General features: G+C 46.5%; 1 protein-coding gene across 1 annotated transcript; it reads right to left on the reverse strand.

Moving 5' to 3' along the window:
* Positions 1–9,926: 9,926 nt before the first annotated feature.
* On the reverse strand, positions 9,927–16,573 carry LOC147101441 (interferon alpha-B-like). The gene is made up of 4 exons (XM_085966723.1): positions 16,442–16,573; positions 16,176–16,265; positions 10,131–10,370; positions 9,927–10,022 (listed from the first exon to the last, which is right to left on the reverse strand). Exons 1-4 carry the CDS (start codon positions 16,571–16,573, stop codon positions 9,927–9,929), a joined length of 558 nt encoding a protein of 185 aa, XP_085822849.1.
* Positions 16,574–19,983: the final 3,410 nt, after the last annotated feature.

Raw genomic sequence — 19,983 nt, forward strand, 5'->3', positions numbered from 1 at the left:
GCTGGACCGACCCAGGGTAAAGCACCGATCTGAAGGCTCAGAAAGCGAGCGGATCCGGGTTCAGCGCCGAAAACGGTTCTTGTCACCGAATGAAAGTCTGGAAGTGGAAATGCAGCCGCTTGTGATCCGGGAGCGGCCGCCTGTGTTGCCGAGTGTTGTGGGTGTGCGGCTGGACACTGCTGGGACCTCTCACTGCCATGCTGCCGGCTTTAATATGTGGCATTCGAAAAGTGAAATCGGGCTGCGGGAGTTTTGGAAGAGCCGCAGGAGAGGAATGGTTTGTGCGATTTGTTTCTGAGGTGAGGAATCCAAAAGCTGGAGATTCCTGATCCAGCGACAGGAAAATCCCCGCTAGAAGATCCCAACCAGCGGCCGCTTCCAGCTCCGTGTTGTGTGGACTGGGATCACCGGGGCACTGAGGCGGTGTAGAGGGAGGCTCTGTATTGTGGGAGTGTGGACATGTATTGGGGGCTGTATTTTATAACCCGGGTTCCAGTGACACCGACAGCGGCAATCCCGGGGCGGCGGATTTTCGTGCTGACACTGGGCTCCAGAGAGAGCCATTCCATTTCAAACCCGCTCTCTCCCCGCTGGGCTCACATCGCGCTTGGACTGTTCACACTTGGCAGCTGGGACATTGCAGAGAGCCCGGCTCCCAGCCCAGGGGCACCGCTTGATGCCCACTGTCTCCGCCCGCAGTCACCTGGCGGAGTCTCTGCTCTTTCACTACAAGAAGCTTCTCATTTCTGGCCTGTTCTCTGGAGTCATTTTGAGATTTTGTTTTAAAGAATATTTAATCCGCTTCGACTCGGAGTCCGAAAGTGTTCCCGATTTGCCTTTTCTTTCCTCGTTTCTTTCTTGTCTCTCTCCCGGGAAAGTGTCCGTGTCGGTTTCTCTGTGGAAATGAGCCTTGTGCCAATTTCATTGAAAGCGAAAGTGTCTCAGGGAAAGTGACGAGTTTTGTCATTTCCGAAAGTGAGGAGTGTTTGTAAACAGAACGGCTCACACTAAGAGGGGGGAGCGGCGGCTGGGAAAAGGTTTGGGATATCCGGGATTTCCCCGCGTTCACAGGGAATGTCACAAAATCTCTCTCAGCTGTAACTGCGAACAAAAACTTCCCCCGAGTGTCTCTGGGACTGAGATCCCAGGAGCCCCGCCTGTAGACCGCGACAGCAAGTTATTGGCGCTTCAGTTTGTGGTAAACCACTTTTATCGTTCACTATCGTTACACTATAGTTATCACTGTTGTATTGTTATCACTGTTCTCACTGGTCGCCTCTTGTCGCGCTGTTATACCTGGGCTGACCACCTCCGACTCCGCCCATGGCTCCACCTACCTGCCCAGGTATAAAGGTAGTCGACTGGCTGGTATTCCTCCTTGTTGGACCCGATCACCCACGAGGGTGGGCTCTGTTATTTAGTCAATAAAAACCTTTAGTTACGTTCCTAACTCGTCGCTTTTTATTGGACGAATTGATAGGTATATCAATTTTATTGACTAAATTTTAAAGATGTCTACTACTGGCCAGCCAGAAGCCCTCCCAGAAGCACAGCCACAGCAGCTTTCAGACACCGGGCTACACCAGCCACACCAGCCGGCTTGGCTGCAAGCCCTCAAACCACCGTACCTGGATCTAAACCCACAGGCAGCAAACTCAGCCCTCGACTTCAAACACTGGCTGGGCTGCTTCGAATCCTACCTGGAAGAATCCGGCGTCCCTCAGAGATCCAAACTAAGAGTTCTGAACGCCCAAGCGAGCCCGAGAGTATACGCACTCATCCAGGACACGACTACATACGAGGCCGCTATCAACCTACTGAAACAGCAGTACCGGAGCCCGGTAAATTACATGTACACCAGGCACCTCCTAAGATCCCGCCGGCAACAGCCAGGAGAATCTGTAGCTGAATTTTTACGGGCGCTAAGAGCACTCGGCAGGAACTGTGACTTTAAAGCGGTGACGGCTGTTGAAAATACGGAAGATAATATCCGCGATGCCTTTGTGAAAGGCCTACGGTCCGACCACTCACGGCAAAGACTGCTTGAAGCTAAAGACCTCGACCTGGACAAAGCTGAAGCCCTCGCTCTCTCCCTAGAGGTGGCCCATCAGGACCAGGAGGCGTTTTCCAGGTACTGCTCGCGACCCTGGGACTCGGGCCCGACCCCTACCGCAATACCCTTCGCAGCGCCGCCCCCGGGACCTACCTCAGCGTCGGCGTCCCGGACCCGACCAGGACCGCCACCCCCGGTACCGGCTCCGACATCGGGCACCCGCAATCGGGCCGCCGGCTGCTTCTTTTGCGGCCAGGAGAAGCACCCGAGGTCGCGCTGCCCAGCCAGGAACTCTACCTGCTCAACCTGCAGGAAGAAAGGCCACTTCTCTAAGGCCTGCAGGAGCGGATCTTCAGAGGCCAGCAGTGCCTCATGCGAACTGTGGGGGCGGCCATCTTCTTTCAAGGCAACTGAGGCCAGCATCCCCACACGTGAGTCATGGGGGTGGCCATCTTTGATCAAGGCAACCAACCCCAATAGTGCCTCATGTGAGTTATGGGAGCAGCCATCTTCTCCGCCATTTTGTCCTACCTCGTGGGAGACGCCATTTTACCCACCACGCCCGACTGCCACCGGGCCTCCGGACCCGACGACCGCCTCACCCGCAGATGACAACGACTCGCTTACCTACACACTAGCCTCCGTCACTCTGGATCAAGCCCGCCCACACCACCTGTCCAAGTCGATGATGGACATCAAAGTAAACGGCCACGCCACGACCTGCCTGTTCGACAGCGGAAGCACGGAGAGCTTCATCCACCCAGACACGGTGAGCCACTACTCCCTCCCTGTCCTGCCAACGCGCAACCGAATCTCGATGGCATCGAGGTCCCACGCCACGGACATTAGCGGCTACTGTGTTGTGACCTTGTCGGTTAAGGGTACGGAGTATAAAAATTTTAAACTCCTCGTCCTCCCCCAGCTCTGCGCTGCTGTCCTACTAGGGCTGGACTTCCAATCCCACCTCCAAAGTGTAACCCTAGCATACGGTGGACCCCTCCCCCCACTCACAGTCGACAACCAGCGAATGTTAAACCGCCCACTGCGTAACACCTGCAGCCTATCCACCCTCAAGGTGCCGCCACCTTCCCTGTTCGCTAACCTCACCCCCGACTGCAAACCCGTCGCTACCAAGAGCAGGCGGTACAGCGCTGGGGACAGAGCCTTCATTAGCTCTGAGGTGCGGCGCCTCCTGAAAGAGGGCATTATCGAGGGGAGCAACAGCCCCTGGCGTGCCCAGGTCGTGGTCATTAAGACCGGCGATAAAAATCGCCTGGTCATCGACTACAGCCAGACCATAAACAGATACACCCAGCTGGATGCATACCCCCTTCCCCGCATATCTGACATGGTCAATCAGATTGCACAATACCGCGTATTCTCGACCATCGACCTTAAGTCGGCCTACCACCAACTCCCTATCCACCCCGAGGACCGCCAGTACACCGCCTTCGAGGCGAATGGGCGCCTATACCACTTCCTTAGGGTCCCCTTCGGTGTCACCAATGGGGTCTCGGTCTTCCAAAGGGAGATGGACCGGATGGTTGACCAGAACGGACTGCAGGCCACATTCCCCTATCTAGATAACGTCACCATCTGCGGCCGCGACCGGCAGGACCATGACGTGAATCTGGAGAAATTCCTCCGTATGGCCCAACGGCTGAACCTCACCTACAATAAGGAGAAATGTGTGTTTAACACCTCGCGCCTTGCCATCCTTGGCTGTGTAGTAGAGAACGGACTCATCGGCCCCGACCCCGAAAGAATGCGCCCCCTCATGGAGCTACCCCTCCCCCACTGCCCTAAGGCACTTAAGAGAACCCTGGGGCTCTTCGCCTACTATGCCCAATGGGTGCCCAGTTATGCGGACAAAGCCAGACCCCTCATGAAGTCCACATCCTTCCCCCTCACGGAGGAAGCATGCGCGGCCTTCTCCCTCATCAAGGGAGACATAGCCAAGGCCACAATGCACGCAGTGGATGAGTCCATCCCCTTCCAAGTGGAGAGCGATGCATCCGACTTCGCCCTAGCCGCTACCCTTAACCAGGAGGGGAGGCCGGTGGCCTTCTTCTCAAGGACCCTACAGGGCCCCGAGATCCGACACTCGTCGGTCGAGAAGGAAGCCCAGGCAATTGTGGAGGCGGTACGGCGCTGGAGGCATTATCTGGCAGGCAAACGATTTACCCTCCTCACCGACCAACGTTCGGTTGCTTTCATGTTTAATAACAAGCTGAGGGGCAAAATCAAGAATGACAAGATCTTGAGGTGGAGAATCGAGCTATCCACCTACGATTATGATATCTTGTACCGGCCAGGTAAGCTGAACGAACCCCCTGATGCTCTTTCACGAATTACATGCGCCAGCGCGCATATTGATAGACTTCAGACCCTCCACAACGACCTCTGCCACCCCGGGGTCACCAGACTTTACCATTTCATTAAGGCCCGCAACCTGACCTACTCCATCGAGGAGGTCAGGACCATGACCAGGAACTGCCAGACCTGCGCCGAGTGCAAACCGCACTTCTATAGGCCGGACAGAGCAAGCCTGATCAAGGCCACCCGCCCCTTCGAGCGCCTGAGCATCGACTTTAAGGGGCCTCTACCGTCATCTGACCGCAATGTGTACTTCCTCAACATTGTTGATGAGTACTCCCGTTTCCCTTTTGCCTTCCCCTGCCCAGACATGACCAGTACCACGGTCATCAAGTGCCTGAACGACCTCTTCGCCTTGTTCGGGTTCCCGAACTATATACATAGTGACCGGGGCTCCTCCTTCATGAGCGAGGAACTCCGTCAGTTCCTACTAGCGAGAGGTATTGCAGCAAGTAGGACCACCAGCTACAACCCCTGAGGGAACGGCCAGGTGGAAAGAGAGAACGCGACGGTATGGAAGGCCGTCCTCTTAGCCTTAAAGTCTAAGGGCCTCCCAACCTCCCGCTGGCAGGAAGTCCTCTAGACAGCGCTGCACTCCATCCGGTCACTACTTTGCACTGCCGTTAACGCCACCCCCCATGAACGAATGTTTGTTTTCCCCAGGAAGTCAACTACGGGAACCACTCTACCAACCTGGCTGACCTCTCCGGGGCCCGTCTTGCTGTGAAAGCACGTGAGGGCCCATAAAATGGACCCCCTGGTCGAGAGGGTGAACCTCCTGCACGCCAACCCCCAGTACGCCTACGTGGCTTACCCAGACGGGCGGGAGGACACTGTCTCCTTACGAGACCTCGCACCCTCGGGCACTCCGGAGACACCACCTTACCCCCCCCCACCACCCCCCCAATTCCAGCCCAGGTAGACGGCATGCCGGAACCCCACGAGCCTTCGCCGACCACGCAGACACCAGCATTAACACTGGATAATGCAGCACCGCCGCTGCGACGACCGGAGAGGCTTACGAGGCCTCCGGACAGACTGACATACCAGAACTGGTAGTACACTTCACCCCGCCGGACTCAAATCTAAACAAGGGGTGAATGTGGTAAACCACTTTTATCGTTCACTATCGTTACACTATAGTTATCACTGTTGTATTGTTCTCACTGTTCTCACTGTTGTATCACTATACGAGGTCACCTCTTGTCGCGCTGTTATACCTGGGCTGACCACCTCCGACTCCGCCCATGGCTCCACCTACCTGCCCAGGTATAAAGGTAGTCGACTGGCTGGTATTCCTCCTTGTTGGACCCGATCACCCACGAGGGTGGGCTCTGTTATTTAGTCAATAAAAACCTGTAGTTACGTTCCTAACTCGTCGCTTTTTAGTGGACGAATTGATAGGTATATCACAGTTAAACAATCATATTGCAGCAACTTAAAGAGATAATGTGTTGGTGAGAATCTTTTCATCAAATCTTTTAGTTTTGGAATGTTTCATTGAACATCCACGGCCGGGGGTCAAGGGTGAGAGGGAGAGCTCAGAGTAAAAGTAACATTTCAAAAAATGCCTATAACTGTAAGCTAATGCGGAGGAATTTTGGAAGAATGATAAAAGAAATGTTTAGAACGGAGGGGAAAAGCAGATTAGGAAGCTTAGGAGGGAAAAGGGTTTTGTTAGAATAAATAAGGAGAAGCTGTTTCCAGTGGCAGAAGGGTCAGTAACCACACAACCCGGATTTAAGATCATTACTCCTGCTCCTGTTTCACCTACTCCTGCTCCTGTTTCTCCTACTCCTGCTCCTGTTTCTCCTACTCCTGCTCCTGTTTCTCCTACTCCTGCTCCTGTTTCACCTACTCCTGCTCCTGTTTCTCCTACTCCTGCTCCTGTTTCTCCTACTCCTGCTCCTGTTTTTCCTACTCCTGCTCCTGTTTCACCTACTCCTGCTCCTGTTTCTCCTACTCCGGCTCCTGTTTCACCTACTCCGGCTCCTGTTTCACCTACTCCTGCTCCTGTTTCTCCTACTCCTGCTCCTGTTTCTCCTACTCCTGCTCCTGTTTTTCCTACTCCTGCTCCTGTTTCACCTACTCCTGCTCCTGTTTCTCCTACTCCTGCTCCTGTTTCTCCTACTCCTGCTCCTGTTTCTCCTACTCCTGCTCCTGTTTCACCTACTCCTGCTCCTGTTTCTCCTACTCCTGCTCCTGTTTCTCCTACTCCTGCTCCTGTTTCTCCTACTCCTGCTCCTGTTTCTCCTACTCCTGCTCCTGTTTCTCCTGCTCCTGTTTCTCCTACTCCTGCTCCTGTTTCTCCTAATTCTGCTCCTGTTTCTCCTACTCCTGCTCCTGTTTCTCCTACTCCTGCTCCTGTTTCTCCTAATCCTGCTCCTGTTTCTCCTACTCCTGCTCCTGTTCTTATGTTCTTAACCAGAGGTGAGATGATCAGTTGTTATTTTTGATCTGATCTGGAATGCACTTCCTGAAAGGATGGTGGAAGCAGAGTCAATAATAAATTTCTAAAGGGGATTGGGAAATAATTGAAGGGGGAAAATTGTCTGGGTTTAGGGGAAGGGGCAGGGGGATGGGATTAATTGGATCACTGATTCAAAGAGCCGGCACAGGCACGATGGGCCACACGGCCTCATATGCTGCTGTATCATTCTATGATTCAGTGACTCTGTTATTCTATATGATAAACACTGGTGGGAAACATAAAGGGAAACGTCAAGGACTTTTATCAGCACATTAATCTATGATATAAAATAATCTTATATCCTTGCTCATTTCCTTTTGCACTGTGTGACTTCCAAATGTCACGTTTGTGTCACACTGTTTGAGTTAACTTTTTCCCAATATAAAGTACAATACCAACATTTATAATAGGTCTTGCCTATGTGAACTTCACAGCCTGATTTCACAAACTGGCCACTGGCTCAGATAATTCAAAGGAAAAGATGTCGGGCTATTGATGGGAGTGAGCTGGTGGGGACTGAGCTAGTTGGGGACTGAGTAGTGGAAAGATAAATGGGTAGGATTTGCATAGACAGCAATAGTGTGAGTTAATTTACCCATGTAAACTCCAAAGTAAAAGATCACGGGAGAGTAACTAATTTTTAGGCCACAAATTTCACTGAAGTTTGTCACAAATGTTGATGAGGTTTTTTTGTCCGCATTTACCATTGGAAGTTGCTATGTCAACATTTGTAATTCTATTTTGATAATTCAGCTGTACTGATGTAGTTGAAGCCTTTGACCATGAGGTTGTTGTTTTCCTGCCTTAACAACCTTCCACTGGAGAGAATAGTGTGGAGTAATGAAAGCATTCACAGGCCAATTGACAGTCTGAGAGGCCCCCACTTGCTGGGACTGTGTGGAGTGGGGTTTGAACCCTCCACTCTCTGAGTCACAGGTGGGAATGTTAAATCCATTCCAAAGCCTCACTCCAGGCCCTGACAAGATTCTGAAGTCTCTTAATCTTGTAGATAAAAAAAATGTCTGTTTATCAACTGACTGTGGGCAAAGACAGTAGAAGTTTGCTAAAAAGAAGTAAAAGGATATTCAGTGAAATGCTGGACGCAGTTATACGTGATTGAGGACATGTTGTACTTGAGTGTGACAAAATGACGACCATCAGTAGCATGCCTCAGTGTTACAGCGGAAGGTGAAAGCGAAACCCGAGGAGGATGTAGAATAAAGCGATTACGGTAAATATACAAAAGAAAGACGGGAGAGTGTCAAGGCAACACGAGGGAAGGGAGAATAAAAAAGTGAATGTGACTGAACATTGAAAAGATTTTCAGAAGGTGTAGGATAAGATGCCACAAAAGAGACTTTCATTCCCATTCTCCACTCATTCCACTCCTCACTCATTGCCTGGTGTCCATGTCCACTCATTGTTTGATTTCCCCCTCTACTGTGTCCCTGATCCTCCAGCCACGCCGCCTTTTCTCAGTATCGCTGAATGCCCCTTTCCACTTAATGCCTCCAATTTCCCCTTTCCTGTTCAACACCTCAGGCTCAATCCTCTCTCATTCAGAGGGAGAATATGCAGTTGAGTAGCAGGAGAGTAAAACAGTGATACTGTCTAGGAGACGGAAATTGGGCCAATTGGGTTCAAAATGGATCCACAGTTTTGACTGGTTAGGAAGAAGCGGGCAATGGAGAGAGGAGAATAGAGCAGAGAGGGTGACCCAGTAACAGGCAGCAGGTATGGGAATCCAGAGTATCTATAGTGCGTATGGAAAACTGACAGGTACAAATGAGAAATAAATATCACTCCAGTAAAAGTGTAATATTGTAAACAATTTATTTATGCCAACTTGTTTTCATTCAGTATAAAAAGTTTCCAGTTTAGGAAAACATTGTCTATTCCCCAACTCTTAATAAATATCAATAAATTAACACTTCTTTTTAAATTCATTTTACACTTTGTATCAAACTGTTAACATTTAATTACATGACGTCATCACAACTTTAAATATCAATAAATTAGGAAGGCACGATGAGGCGAGTTGAAGTGTTGGCCACTGGCAGAGCAGAAATGTAAAGGTCAGTGCAGGTCAGGGATGAGGTCAGGGGTTATTGCTCAGCAAACCCCATCCTTGAGAGCCCGACAGTACCATGGCAACCAGTGCCAGAGCTGGGTATTGGCCGAGACATTCCCAGAGCAGAGCGTTCTCACTGGAAGTTCAGCAACTGGAATAAGGAGCCTTGCAGCTAAATGGAAATAAAAGAGTTCATTTGGGGTGGGGTTTTGACCCAGAACCTTCTGACTCAGTCTATTACATCTGAGCTAAGCTGACAACATTGTAAAATTAGTAATACTTTATATATTATTAAAATATATTTTGTAAAAATTCGGGGTCTTGAAAATAGCTTATCGTTCACAGTCTGTATTAAACATGTTATTGAAAAATCTTCAGTTCCTTCTCATTTTTGACTTTAGATATTGTGTTAAAACTGTAATGTTTTATCGTATGAAGGTATCACAACAATAAAATTGACTCAGTTCCGATGAGATCAGGAGCAAAAGGAGTGTGAGCCGGGTGGGCCGGTCCAGGGAGCTGACACTGGAAAACCAGCGAGTACAATAAGGTGCCCAACAGAGCGAACCCGAGATGAAAATTTTCATTGTAGCAGCTGCCATTCAATAAAGGAAGGGACAGAAACATCATTTTCCTCAGACTCCCCCCAGGGAAACACTAACATTTCATCACAGGAAAATATCACAGTAATAAATATCAATAAATTAAAATAAATAATCAAATATAAAAACTTATCAAGACATTCCTTGTTCTCTAACAGTCACCTTGCTGCAAATAGTGTCAGTATTGCAAAAAATATATATTTTGTAATAAATAGAATTTATTTTAAATAAATGAACATCATTCCCAGTCTCTACTAAACATGTCCTTGGAATGTAACAATTTATAAAAGTCAACAATTTTTAAATAACTATTCATTGTTCCCAGTGGCTATTAAACATGTCTATGGAAAATATTTAACTTCTTCTGATTTTTGCAGTTATGGTAAGGATCTGTTGTAAACGGGCCCTGGTCTCAGCACGGATTATTTCCCAGGCACAGTCACTGAATCTCTGAAAAAGAGAAATATTCAGGAAAATCCATTAGAGAATGAACCGGTTTAAATGGGGTGAAATGAAGTACATGTCAGTAATCACACAGCCAAATATCAATTGTCCCACCTTCTGTTTGAGAAACTCTCTCAGTTTCCTAAAGTATTTGTGAATTGAAGCGTTTCTCCTCGGCCTGGACTCTGAGCCTGGTTTCCTGACACATTCTTCCAGCTCCTCGAGCTGCCGATCCAGGAGAAGACGAAAGTTTTCCACCTTGTCCCGGGGCCATGTGACTGAGCCCAGGTTCATGCTGTAGATCTTGGTGAGGTGACGCAGTGTTTGATGGACAATCTGGATCCTGTCCTGGGTCTGTGCAAAATACACACAATGACATTAGAGGGGATCTGGTCCCATTTAATTTTAGAGTGCTTATGGAAAAGGGCAAGCAAGAATCATACGTGAAAATACTCAAACTAGAGGAGGGCTAATTTCAGTGAGTTGAAAGGGGTTCTGGCCCAATGTGGAACAGTAACTGAACAATGGAAGGCCTTCAAAGCGGAGAGAGTTCGGGTAAACTCCAGACACATTCCCAGGAGGGGAAAAGAATGGAATCCAATCCTCGATAATCCTGGATGACTATCGATATAGAGATTAAAATGAAAAAGAAAATGGAGGCTTATGATAAATGTCAGGCTCATAATACAGTCGAGAACCAAGTCAAATACAAAAAAAAATACAGAAGAGAACTCATAAGGGAAATAAGAGGTGCAAAGACCGTGTATGAGAATAGATTAGCAGGAAAATAAAAGGGAACCCAAATGTCATTTTTAAGCATATACACAGTAATAGGAAGGGTGGGACCAATTAGGGACTAGAAAAGAGATCCTGTGGAGGCAGAGGGCTTGGCTGATGCACTAAGTGAGGACTTTGCATCCGTCTTCATTAAAGAAGAGAATGCTGCCAATGTAACATTAAGCAGGAGGCAGTAGAGTAATTGGATAGGACAACGATTGATAAAGAGAAGTTAGTTAAAAGTCGGCACTGCTTGAAAAATCACCCGGCCCCGATGGGATGCATCCAAGGTTGCTGGGGGTAATAAGAGTGGAGACAGCAGAGGCTCTGACCGCATTCTCCCAATAATCCTTCGATATAGGAGAACTAGAGGATACCAAATGTTATACCATTGTTCAAAAAATGGGAGAGGGATAAATAGGGCAACTACAAGTCAGTCAGCTTAATGCTGGATGTCGGTTAAGTTTAAATAATAAATGACGGTCAGAAGGGATTTGATAAAGGCAGATCGTGTTTGACTAACTTGATTGAGTGTTAATGAAAACAATGCAGTTAATTTTGTGTATTTAAATTTTAAAAAGGTATTTAATAAAGTATCACTTAATAGATTTGTTAGCAAAGCTGACGCCCGTTGGATTAAAGAGACTAAGTGACAGAAAGCAGAGAGTAGTGATGGACGGTTGTTTTTAAGACTGGAGGAAGTGTACAGCGGTGTCCCCTAGGGGTCGGTATTAGAACCATTGTTTTTTTGATATATATTGATGACCTGGACTTGAGTATACAGGACATAATTCCAAAATGTACAGATTACATAATTTCAAAATTTGCCGATGACCCGAATCTCGGAGATGTAGTAAACCGTGAGGAATATTGTTACTTGTTTCAGGAGGACACAGACAGACTGGTGAAATGGGCAGACATATGGCAGATGAAATTTAAGAGAGAGAAATCTGAAATGATGCATTTGGTCTTCGCACAACTCGAGTTTCTGCGACCTTCCGCACTGGTTTTAAACACATCGCGCTGGAAGCAGGCCCCGCCCACAATATTGGCCACGCCCCCGGGTGAATTTACAGGCCTTCAGGGAGGCTCCAGAAATTAAGCTGGATCTTTTGGGTGCTAGGACACTAAAAAGTGCGTTTTAAAAGCTTCTAAATCTGATTTTTGTTTTACTTTACAAAGAACTTGACAAATGTACCCCAATATAACTAGAAAATGGTTTAATATATTTTTTAAGAATGAAGATCAGTAATTTAAACTCGGGTTACTCACATGTGATGGATTGACACTGTGATTAAAAATGCCTTTTTTTTGTAATAAACACGTTTTCTGCTCTTTTCATCAAATGTCACCAAGTTACCACTTTTAAATATATGAAGGGAAATTTTTTGAATCAAATGTTTATAAAAAATACATTTGAAAACGCTGCCCAATTGCACTGGTTCTTGGCAGATTTTGTGTTCAGTGATATGCAAATGATTTTAAGCGGAATCTCGGGGGAAAACATTATTCAAAATGGGCCCAATTGTGGCTGCACTTTGCACCAGAATCGGCAATTATGCCAAAAGCGGAATCTCTACTCCAGGGTGTGAAATGATTCAAGTGCTTGAGAAGATAGAAACATAGAAAAATAGGAGCAGGAGTTGGCCATTCGGTCCTTAGAGTCTGCTTCGCCATTCATCATGATCATGGCTGTTCCTCCATCTAAATACTGTATTCACACTCTCTCCCCATACCCCTTGATGCCGTTTGTGTCTAGAAATCTATCTACATCCTTCTCAAATTTATTCAGTGAATTGGCCTCCACAGCTTTCAGTGATAAAGAATTCCGCAGGTTCACCACCCTCTGAGTGAAGAAATTTCTCCTCATCTCAGTCCTAAATGTCCTATCCCGTATCCTGAGACTGTGACCCCTTGTTCTAGACACCCCAGCCAGGGGAAACATCCTCCCTGTATCCAGTCTGTCTAGCCCTGTCAGGATTTTATATGTTTCAATGAGATCCCCTCTCATTCTTCTAAACTCTAGTGCATACAAGCCTAGTCGAACCAATCTCTCCTCATACGAAAGTTCTGCCATCCCAGGAATCAGTGTGGTGAACCTTCCCTGCACTCCCTCTTATGGCAAGTATATCCTCTCTTCGGTAAGGAGACCAAAACTGCACACAGTACTCCGGCTGTGGTCTTACCAAGGCCCTGTATAACTGTAGTAAGACATCCTTGCTCCTGTACTCAAATCCTCATGGAATGAATGCCAACATACCATTTGCCTTCCTAATGACTTGCTGCACCTGCATGTTTGCTTTCAGTGATTGGTGTACAAGGGCACCCAGGTCTCTTTGTACATCAGCATTTCCCAATGTATCACCATTTAAATAATACTCTACCTTTCTGTTTTTCCTACTGAAGTGCATATTGCATCTGCCATGTATTTGCCCACTCACACAACTTGTCTAAATCATCTTGAAACCTCTTGGCATCCTCCTCACAACTCACAATCCCACTTAGTTTTGTGTCGTCAGCAAATTTGGAAATATTACATTTGGTTCCCTCAACCAAATCATTGATATATATTCTGAATAGCTGGGGCCCAAGCACTGATCCCTGCAGTAGCCCACTAGTCACCACCTGAAAAAGACTCATTTATTCCTACTCTCTGTTTCCTGTCTGTTAACCAATTTTCAATCCATGCCAGTGTATTACCTCCAATCCCATGTGCTTTAATTTTGCACACTAACCTCTTATGTGTGACTTTATCAAAGGCCTTCTGAAAATCCAAATACACCACATCCACTGGTTCTCTCTTATCTATTCCAGCAGTTACATCCTCAAAAAACTCCAGTATGTTGGTCAAACATGATTTCCCTTTCATAAATCCTTGTTGACTTTGTCTAATCCCGTTGATATTTTCTAAGTGTCCTGTTATCACATCCTTTATAATAGCCTGGCATTTTCCCTACTACTGATGTTAGGCTAACCAGTCTGCAGTTCCCGGTTTTCTCCCTCCCTCCTTTTTTAAATAGTGCGGTTACATTTGTCACCCTCCAAATCTACCAGAACTGTTCCATAATCTATAGAATTTTGGAAGATGACAACCAATGCATCCACTATTTCCATGGCTCCCTCTTTTAGTACTCTGGGATGCAGATTATCAGGCCCTGGGAATTTATTGGCTTTCAGTCTCATTAATTTCTCCAGCACTATTTTTTACTAATACTAATTTCCTTTAATTCCTCCTTCTCACTACACCCTTGGTTCCCTCGCATTTCTGGAGAGTTATTTGTGTCCTCTTCCATGAAGACAGAACCAAAGTATTTGTTTAATTGCTCAGCCAATTCCTTGTTCCCCATTATAAATTCTCCCGTTTCTGACTGTAAGGGACCTACATTTGTCTTCACTAATCTTTTTCTTTTTACATACTTGTAGAAGCTTTTACAGTCCACTTTTATGTTCCTTACAAGTTTACTCTCATACACTATTTTTCCCCTCTTAATCAATCTCTTGGTCCTTTTTTGCTGAACTCTAAACTGCTCCCAATCCTCAGCCCTGCTACTTTTTCTTGCAACTTTATATGACTCCTCCTTGCATCTAATACTATCCTTAATTTCTATTGATAGCCATCGTTGGGCCGCTTTTCCTTTTGTCATTTTGCGCCAAAAGGAATGTAAACGGTTGCAATTCATGCATTCATTCCTTAAATGTTAGCCATTGCCTATGCACTGTCATGCCTTTTAATGAAGCTCCCCAATCTATCATAGCCAACTCATTCCTCATGCCATCGTAGATTCCTTTGTTTAGCTTTAGGACAGATCCAGGAATTCATCCTCCACAGTATTATTGCTAATTTGGTTTGGCCAGTCTATATGTAGATTAAAGTCTCCCATGATTTCTGTAGTACCCTTGTTACATGCATCTCTAATTTCCTGTTGGATGCAGTCTCCTACATTACCACTACTGTTTGGAGGCCTATAGACAACTCCTGCCAATGTTTTCTGCCCCTTGGTGCTTCTAAGCTCCAACCAGACTGATTCTACATCTTGATTTTCAGAGCCAATATCCTTTCTCGCTATTGCTCTGATTTCATATTTTACTATCAAAGCCACCCCACCTCCTTTTCTTTTTGCCTGTCCTTCCTAAATATTTAATATCCTTGGACATTCAGCTCCCAGCCTTGGTCATCCTGCAGCCTTGTCTCCGTAATTGCCATTATATCCTATCCGTTTACATCTATTTGTGCTGTTAATTCGTCTACCTTATTACGAATGCTTTGTGCATTCAGATACGGTGCCTTTAGATTTGTCTTTTTAACATTTTTAGACATCTTAACATTTTTTGTATTATGGCCCTATTTGACTTATTACCATTTTTTCTTACCAGGACCCTATTTGTTAGTGTACTCTTTTGTTTCTACGCTCTGTCCCCTCCTGAAACAATCTAGTTATCCTTACCCCAATCAATTTCCTGCACTGCTTCATTGTCTTTTCTCTTCAGCATTCTAAATTTCTCTCCACCGGGATTCCCGTTGTTGGTGTCACTGTAACCCGGATTAAAAATACAGCCCCCAATACATGTCCACACTCACGAGAGTCAGATAGTTAGTGGGTGTGAAAAGATTAGATTGAGTGAGATGGTCAGAGGGAGTAAGATAGTTAGAGGGAGTGAGGTAGAGGGAATGAGATTATAAGAGGGAGTAAGATAGAGGGAGTGAGATAGAAGGTGTGAGACTGTAAGAGGGAGTGAGATAGAGGGAGTGAGACTGTAAGAGGGAGTGAGATAGAGGGAGGGAGATTGTAAGAGGGAGTGAGATAGTGGAGTGAGATTGTAAGAGGGAGTGAGATAGTGGGAGGGATATTGTAAGAGGGAGTGAGATCGATGAAGTGAGATTGTAAGAGGGAGTGAGATAGCGGGAGGGAGATAGAGGAGTGAGACTGTAAGAGGGAGTGAGATAGAGGGAGTGAGATTGTAAGAGGGAGCGAGATAGTCAGGAAACTGATGGTTGCAGGGATCGAGATGATTAGGGGGTTACACGAATAGAGGTAGTGAGATGATTTGTGGGAGTTAGATATTTACAAGGAGTGAGATAGTGAATGAGATAGAGTGAGATAGTTAGAGGGAGTGAGATAGAGTGAGTGAGGTCGATGGAGTCAATTAATTACAGAGTGAGATCGTCAGTGAGTGAGATCGTTATAGAGAGTGAAATAGTTAGAGGGGATGAGATAGTTCCAGAGAGTGACATGGAGTGAATGAAAAGTTCTCCTTCCATGTCCACATTAATTGGCGGGCAACACTGGATTTAAATTTCCAAATTAAAGTTTTGGTCAGGATATTGAACTTACTCATACTATCGATAAAACTCGAGTTTGAATAAAATAAAACAACACTCACCTGTAATCCCTCCGAAAGTTTCAGCAGATTCAAGGGCTTGGTTTTCAGCGAGAGCCTCTCTCTAACACACTGTCGGGGGATGCGACCGCCCTGAGACAGAAGATAATCACTGTTACTGACAACCCCAGAAACAGGAATACTGGAGAATCACTGACTTTTAATTTGATAAAGTTATAAAACTCCAAATTATCTCCCCTGATATGACTTTTCACAACAAACAGACCCCGTGTGGGCCGGATCCGGCTCGGGATGCAGGTTAAACTCACCATTTCATTCAGTTTGCTGAGAGTCTCTGTGTTGAGAACTTGCTGTAACTGCAGCCTCTCACAGCCCAGACTCAGGGTCCCGGACAACAGGACCAACACAACCCAACATCTCCACACACTCGCCAAAGCCATGCTGGACCGACCCAGGGTAAAGCACCGATCTAAAGGATCAGAAAGCGAGCGGATCCGGGTTCAGCGCCGAAAACGGTTCTTGTCACCGAATGAAAGTCTGGAAGTGGAAATGCAGCCGCTTGTGATCCGGGAGCGGCCGCCTGTGTTGCCGGGTGTTGTGGGTGTGCGGCTGGACACTGCTGGGACCTCTCACTGCCATGCTGCCGGCTTTAATATGTGGCATTCATTCGAAAAGTGAAATCGGGCTGCAGAAGTTTTGGAAGAGCCGGAGGAAAGGAATGGTTTGTGCGGTTTGTTTCTGAGGTGAGGAATCCAAAAGCTGGAGATTCCTGAACCAGCGACAGGAAAATCCCCGCTAGAAGATCCCAACCAGCGGCCGCTTCCAGCTCCGTGTTGTGTGGACTGGGATCACCGGGGCACTGAGGCGGTGTTGAGGGAGGCTCTGTATTGTGGGAGTGTGGACATGTATTGGGGGCTGTATTTTATAACCCGGGTTCCAGTGACACCGACAGCGGCAATCCCGGGGCGGCGGATTTTCGTGCTGACACTGGGCTCCAGAGAGAGCCATTCCATTTCAAACCCGCTCTCTCCCCGCTGGGCTCACATCGCGCTTGGACTGTTCACACTTGGCAGCTGGGACATTGCAGAGAGCCCGGCTCCCAGCCCAGGGGCACCGCTTGATGCCCACTGTCTCCGCCCGCAGTCACCTGGCGGAGTCTCTGCTCTTTCACTACAAGAAGCTTCTCATTTCTGGCCTGTTCTCTGGAGTCATTTTGAGATTTTGTTTTAAAGAATATTTAATCCGCTTCGACTCGGAGTCCGAAAGTGTTCCCGATTTGCCTTTTCTTTCCTCGTTTCTTTCTTGTCTCTCTCCCGGGAAAGTGTCCGTGTCGGTTTCTCTGTGGAAATGAGCCTTGTGTCAATTTCACTGAAAGCGAAAGTGTCTCAGGGAAAGTGACGAGCTTTGTCATTTCCGAAAGTGAGGAGTGTTTGTAAACAGAACGGCTCACACTGAGTGTGGGGAGCGGGGGCTGGGAAAAGGTTTGGGATATCCGGGATTTCCCCGCGTACACAGGGAATGTCACAAAATCACTCTCAGCTGTAACTGCGAACAAAAACTTCCCCCCGAATGTCTCTGGGACTGAGATCCCAGGAGCCCCGCCTGTAGACACAGCAAGTTATTGGCGCTTCAGTTAAACAATCATATTGCAGCAACTTAAAGAGATAATGTGTTGGTGAGAATCTTTTCATCAAATCTTTTAGTTTTGGAATGTTTCATTGAACATCCACGACCGGGGGTCAAGGGTGAGAGGGAGAGCTCAGAGTAAAAGTAACATTTCAAAAAATGCCTATAACTGTAAGCTAATGCTGAAGAATTTTGGAAGAATGATAAAAGAAATGTTTAGAACGGAGGGGAAAAGCAGATTAGGAAGCTTAGGAGGGAAAATGGTTTTGATAGAATAAATAAGGAGAAGCTGTTTCCATAAGAATATAAGAACATAAGAAATAGGAGCAGGAGTAGGCCAATCGACCCCTCGAGCCTGCTCCGCCATTCAATAAGATCATGGCTGATCTGATCCTAACCGCCAATCCACTATCACAGAACCATCTCCTGAATCTAACAGAATTAGACACACGAAATAGGAGCAGGATCAGGCTACACGGCCCCTGGGCCCGCTTCGCTACCCACAGGGCCATGACCGATCCGAACCTAGACTCACGTCCAAACTCCTGCCCGCTCCCCGTAACCCTTAATTCCCTTTACTTCTAGGAAACTGTCTATTTCTGTTTTAAATTTATGTAATGATGTAGCTTCTGCAGCTTTTTGGGGCAGCATATTCCATGGACCTACCACCCTCTGAGTGAAGTAATTCCTGCTCATCTCAGTTTTGAAAGAGCAGCCCCTTATTCTAAGACTATGCCCCCTAGTTCTAGTTTCACCCATCATCGGGAACATCTTCCCCGCATCCACCCGATCCAACCCCTTCACAATCTTATATGTTTCAATAAGATTGCCTCTCATTCTTCTGAACTCCAATGCGTAGAGTCCCAATCTACTCAACCTCTCCTCATATGTCCATCCCCTCATCCCCGGGATTAACCGAGTGAACCTTCTTTGTACTGACTCAAGAGCAAGTATGTCCTTTCTTAAGTATGGACACCAAAACTGTACGCAGTATTCCAGGTGCAGTCTCACCAATACCTATTACAACTGAACAATACCTCCCTATTTTTATATTCTATCCCCCTAGCAATGAAAGCCAACATTCCATTGGCCTTCTTAATCACTTGCTGCACCTGCATACTAACCTTTTGAGTTTCGTGCACCAGGACCCCCAGATCCCTTTGTACTTCAGTACTTTCAAGTTTCTTGCCATTAAGATAATAACTTGCTCTACGATTTTTCCTGCCAAAGTGCATAACCTCACACTTTCCAGTATTGTATTCCATCTGCCAAATCTCTGCCCACTTACTTATCCTGTCTATGTCCCCTTGCAGGTTTTTTATGTCCTCCTCACTCACTACTTTCCCTCCCATCTTAGTATCATCTGCAAACTTTGATATGTTACACTCGGTCCCCTCCTCCAAATCGTTAATATAGATTGTAAAGAGCTGGGGACCCAGCACTGACCCCTGCGGAACACCACTAGTTACTGATTGCCAGTCTGAGAATGAACCATTTATCCCAACTCTCTGCCTTGTGCTAGATAGCCAATCCTCTATCCATGTCAGAATATTACCCCCAATCCCATGATTTTTTATCTTAAGCAATAATCTTTTGTGTGGCACCTTGTCAAATGCCTTTTGGAAGTCTAAATACACTACGTCCACTGGTTCCCCTTTATCCACCCTATATGTTACTTCCTCAAAGAACTCCAGCAAATTTGTCAAACATGATTTCCCCTTCATAAAACCATGCTGACTTTGTCCTATTAAATTATGATTATCCAAATGTCCTATTACTGTCTCCTTAATAATGGACTCCAAAATTTTACCGACCACAGATGTTAGGCTAACCGGTCTATTGTTTCCAGCCTTCTGTCTACTGCCCTTTTTAAATAAGGGTGTTACATTAGCAGTTTTCCAGTCTGCCGGGACCTTTGCCAAGTCCAGGGAGTTTTGGAAAATTATTACCAATGCATCCACAATCCCTACCGCCACTTCCCTCAAGACCCTAGGATGTAAGCCATCAGGTCCAGGTGATTTATCTGCCTTGAGTCCCATTATTTTACCGAGTACCACTTCCTTAGTGATTTTGATTGTGTTTAGCTCCTCCCCCCCCCCCTTTAGCCCCCTGTTTGTCCAGTGTTGGGATATTCTTAGTGTCTTCTACTGTAAAGACTGATATAAAATATTCATTCAGTGTTTTTGCCATCTCCATATTTCCCACCATTAATTTCCCGGTCTCA

The sequence above is a fragment of the Somniosus microcephalus genome, chromosome 24 (assembly GCF_052327205.1).
Source record: "Somniosus microcephalus isolate GS21.2 chromosome 24, FLI_Smic_1.0, whole genome shotgun sequence".
Taxonomy (NCBI): domain Eukaryota; kingdom Metazoa; phylum Chordata; class Chondrichthyes; order Squaliformes; family Somniosidae; genus Somniosus; species Somniosus microcephalus.

Bases quoted from the DNA above. Each gene is read 5' to 3' on its own strand.
- LOC147101441 (XM_085966723.1), bottom strand. From the start codon at position 16,573: ATGGCTTTGGCGAGTGTGTGGAGATGTTGGGTTGTGTTGGTCCTGTTG. The intron at 16,266-16,441 runs GTGAGTTTAACC...CTTCTGTCTCAG, and splicing joins TCAGCAAACTGAATGAAATG to GGCGGTCGCATCCCCCGACA. The intron at 10,371-16,175 runs GTGAGTGTTGTT...TATTTTGCACAG, and splicing joins AACTTTCGGAGGGATTACAG to ACCCAGGACAGGATCCAGAT.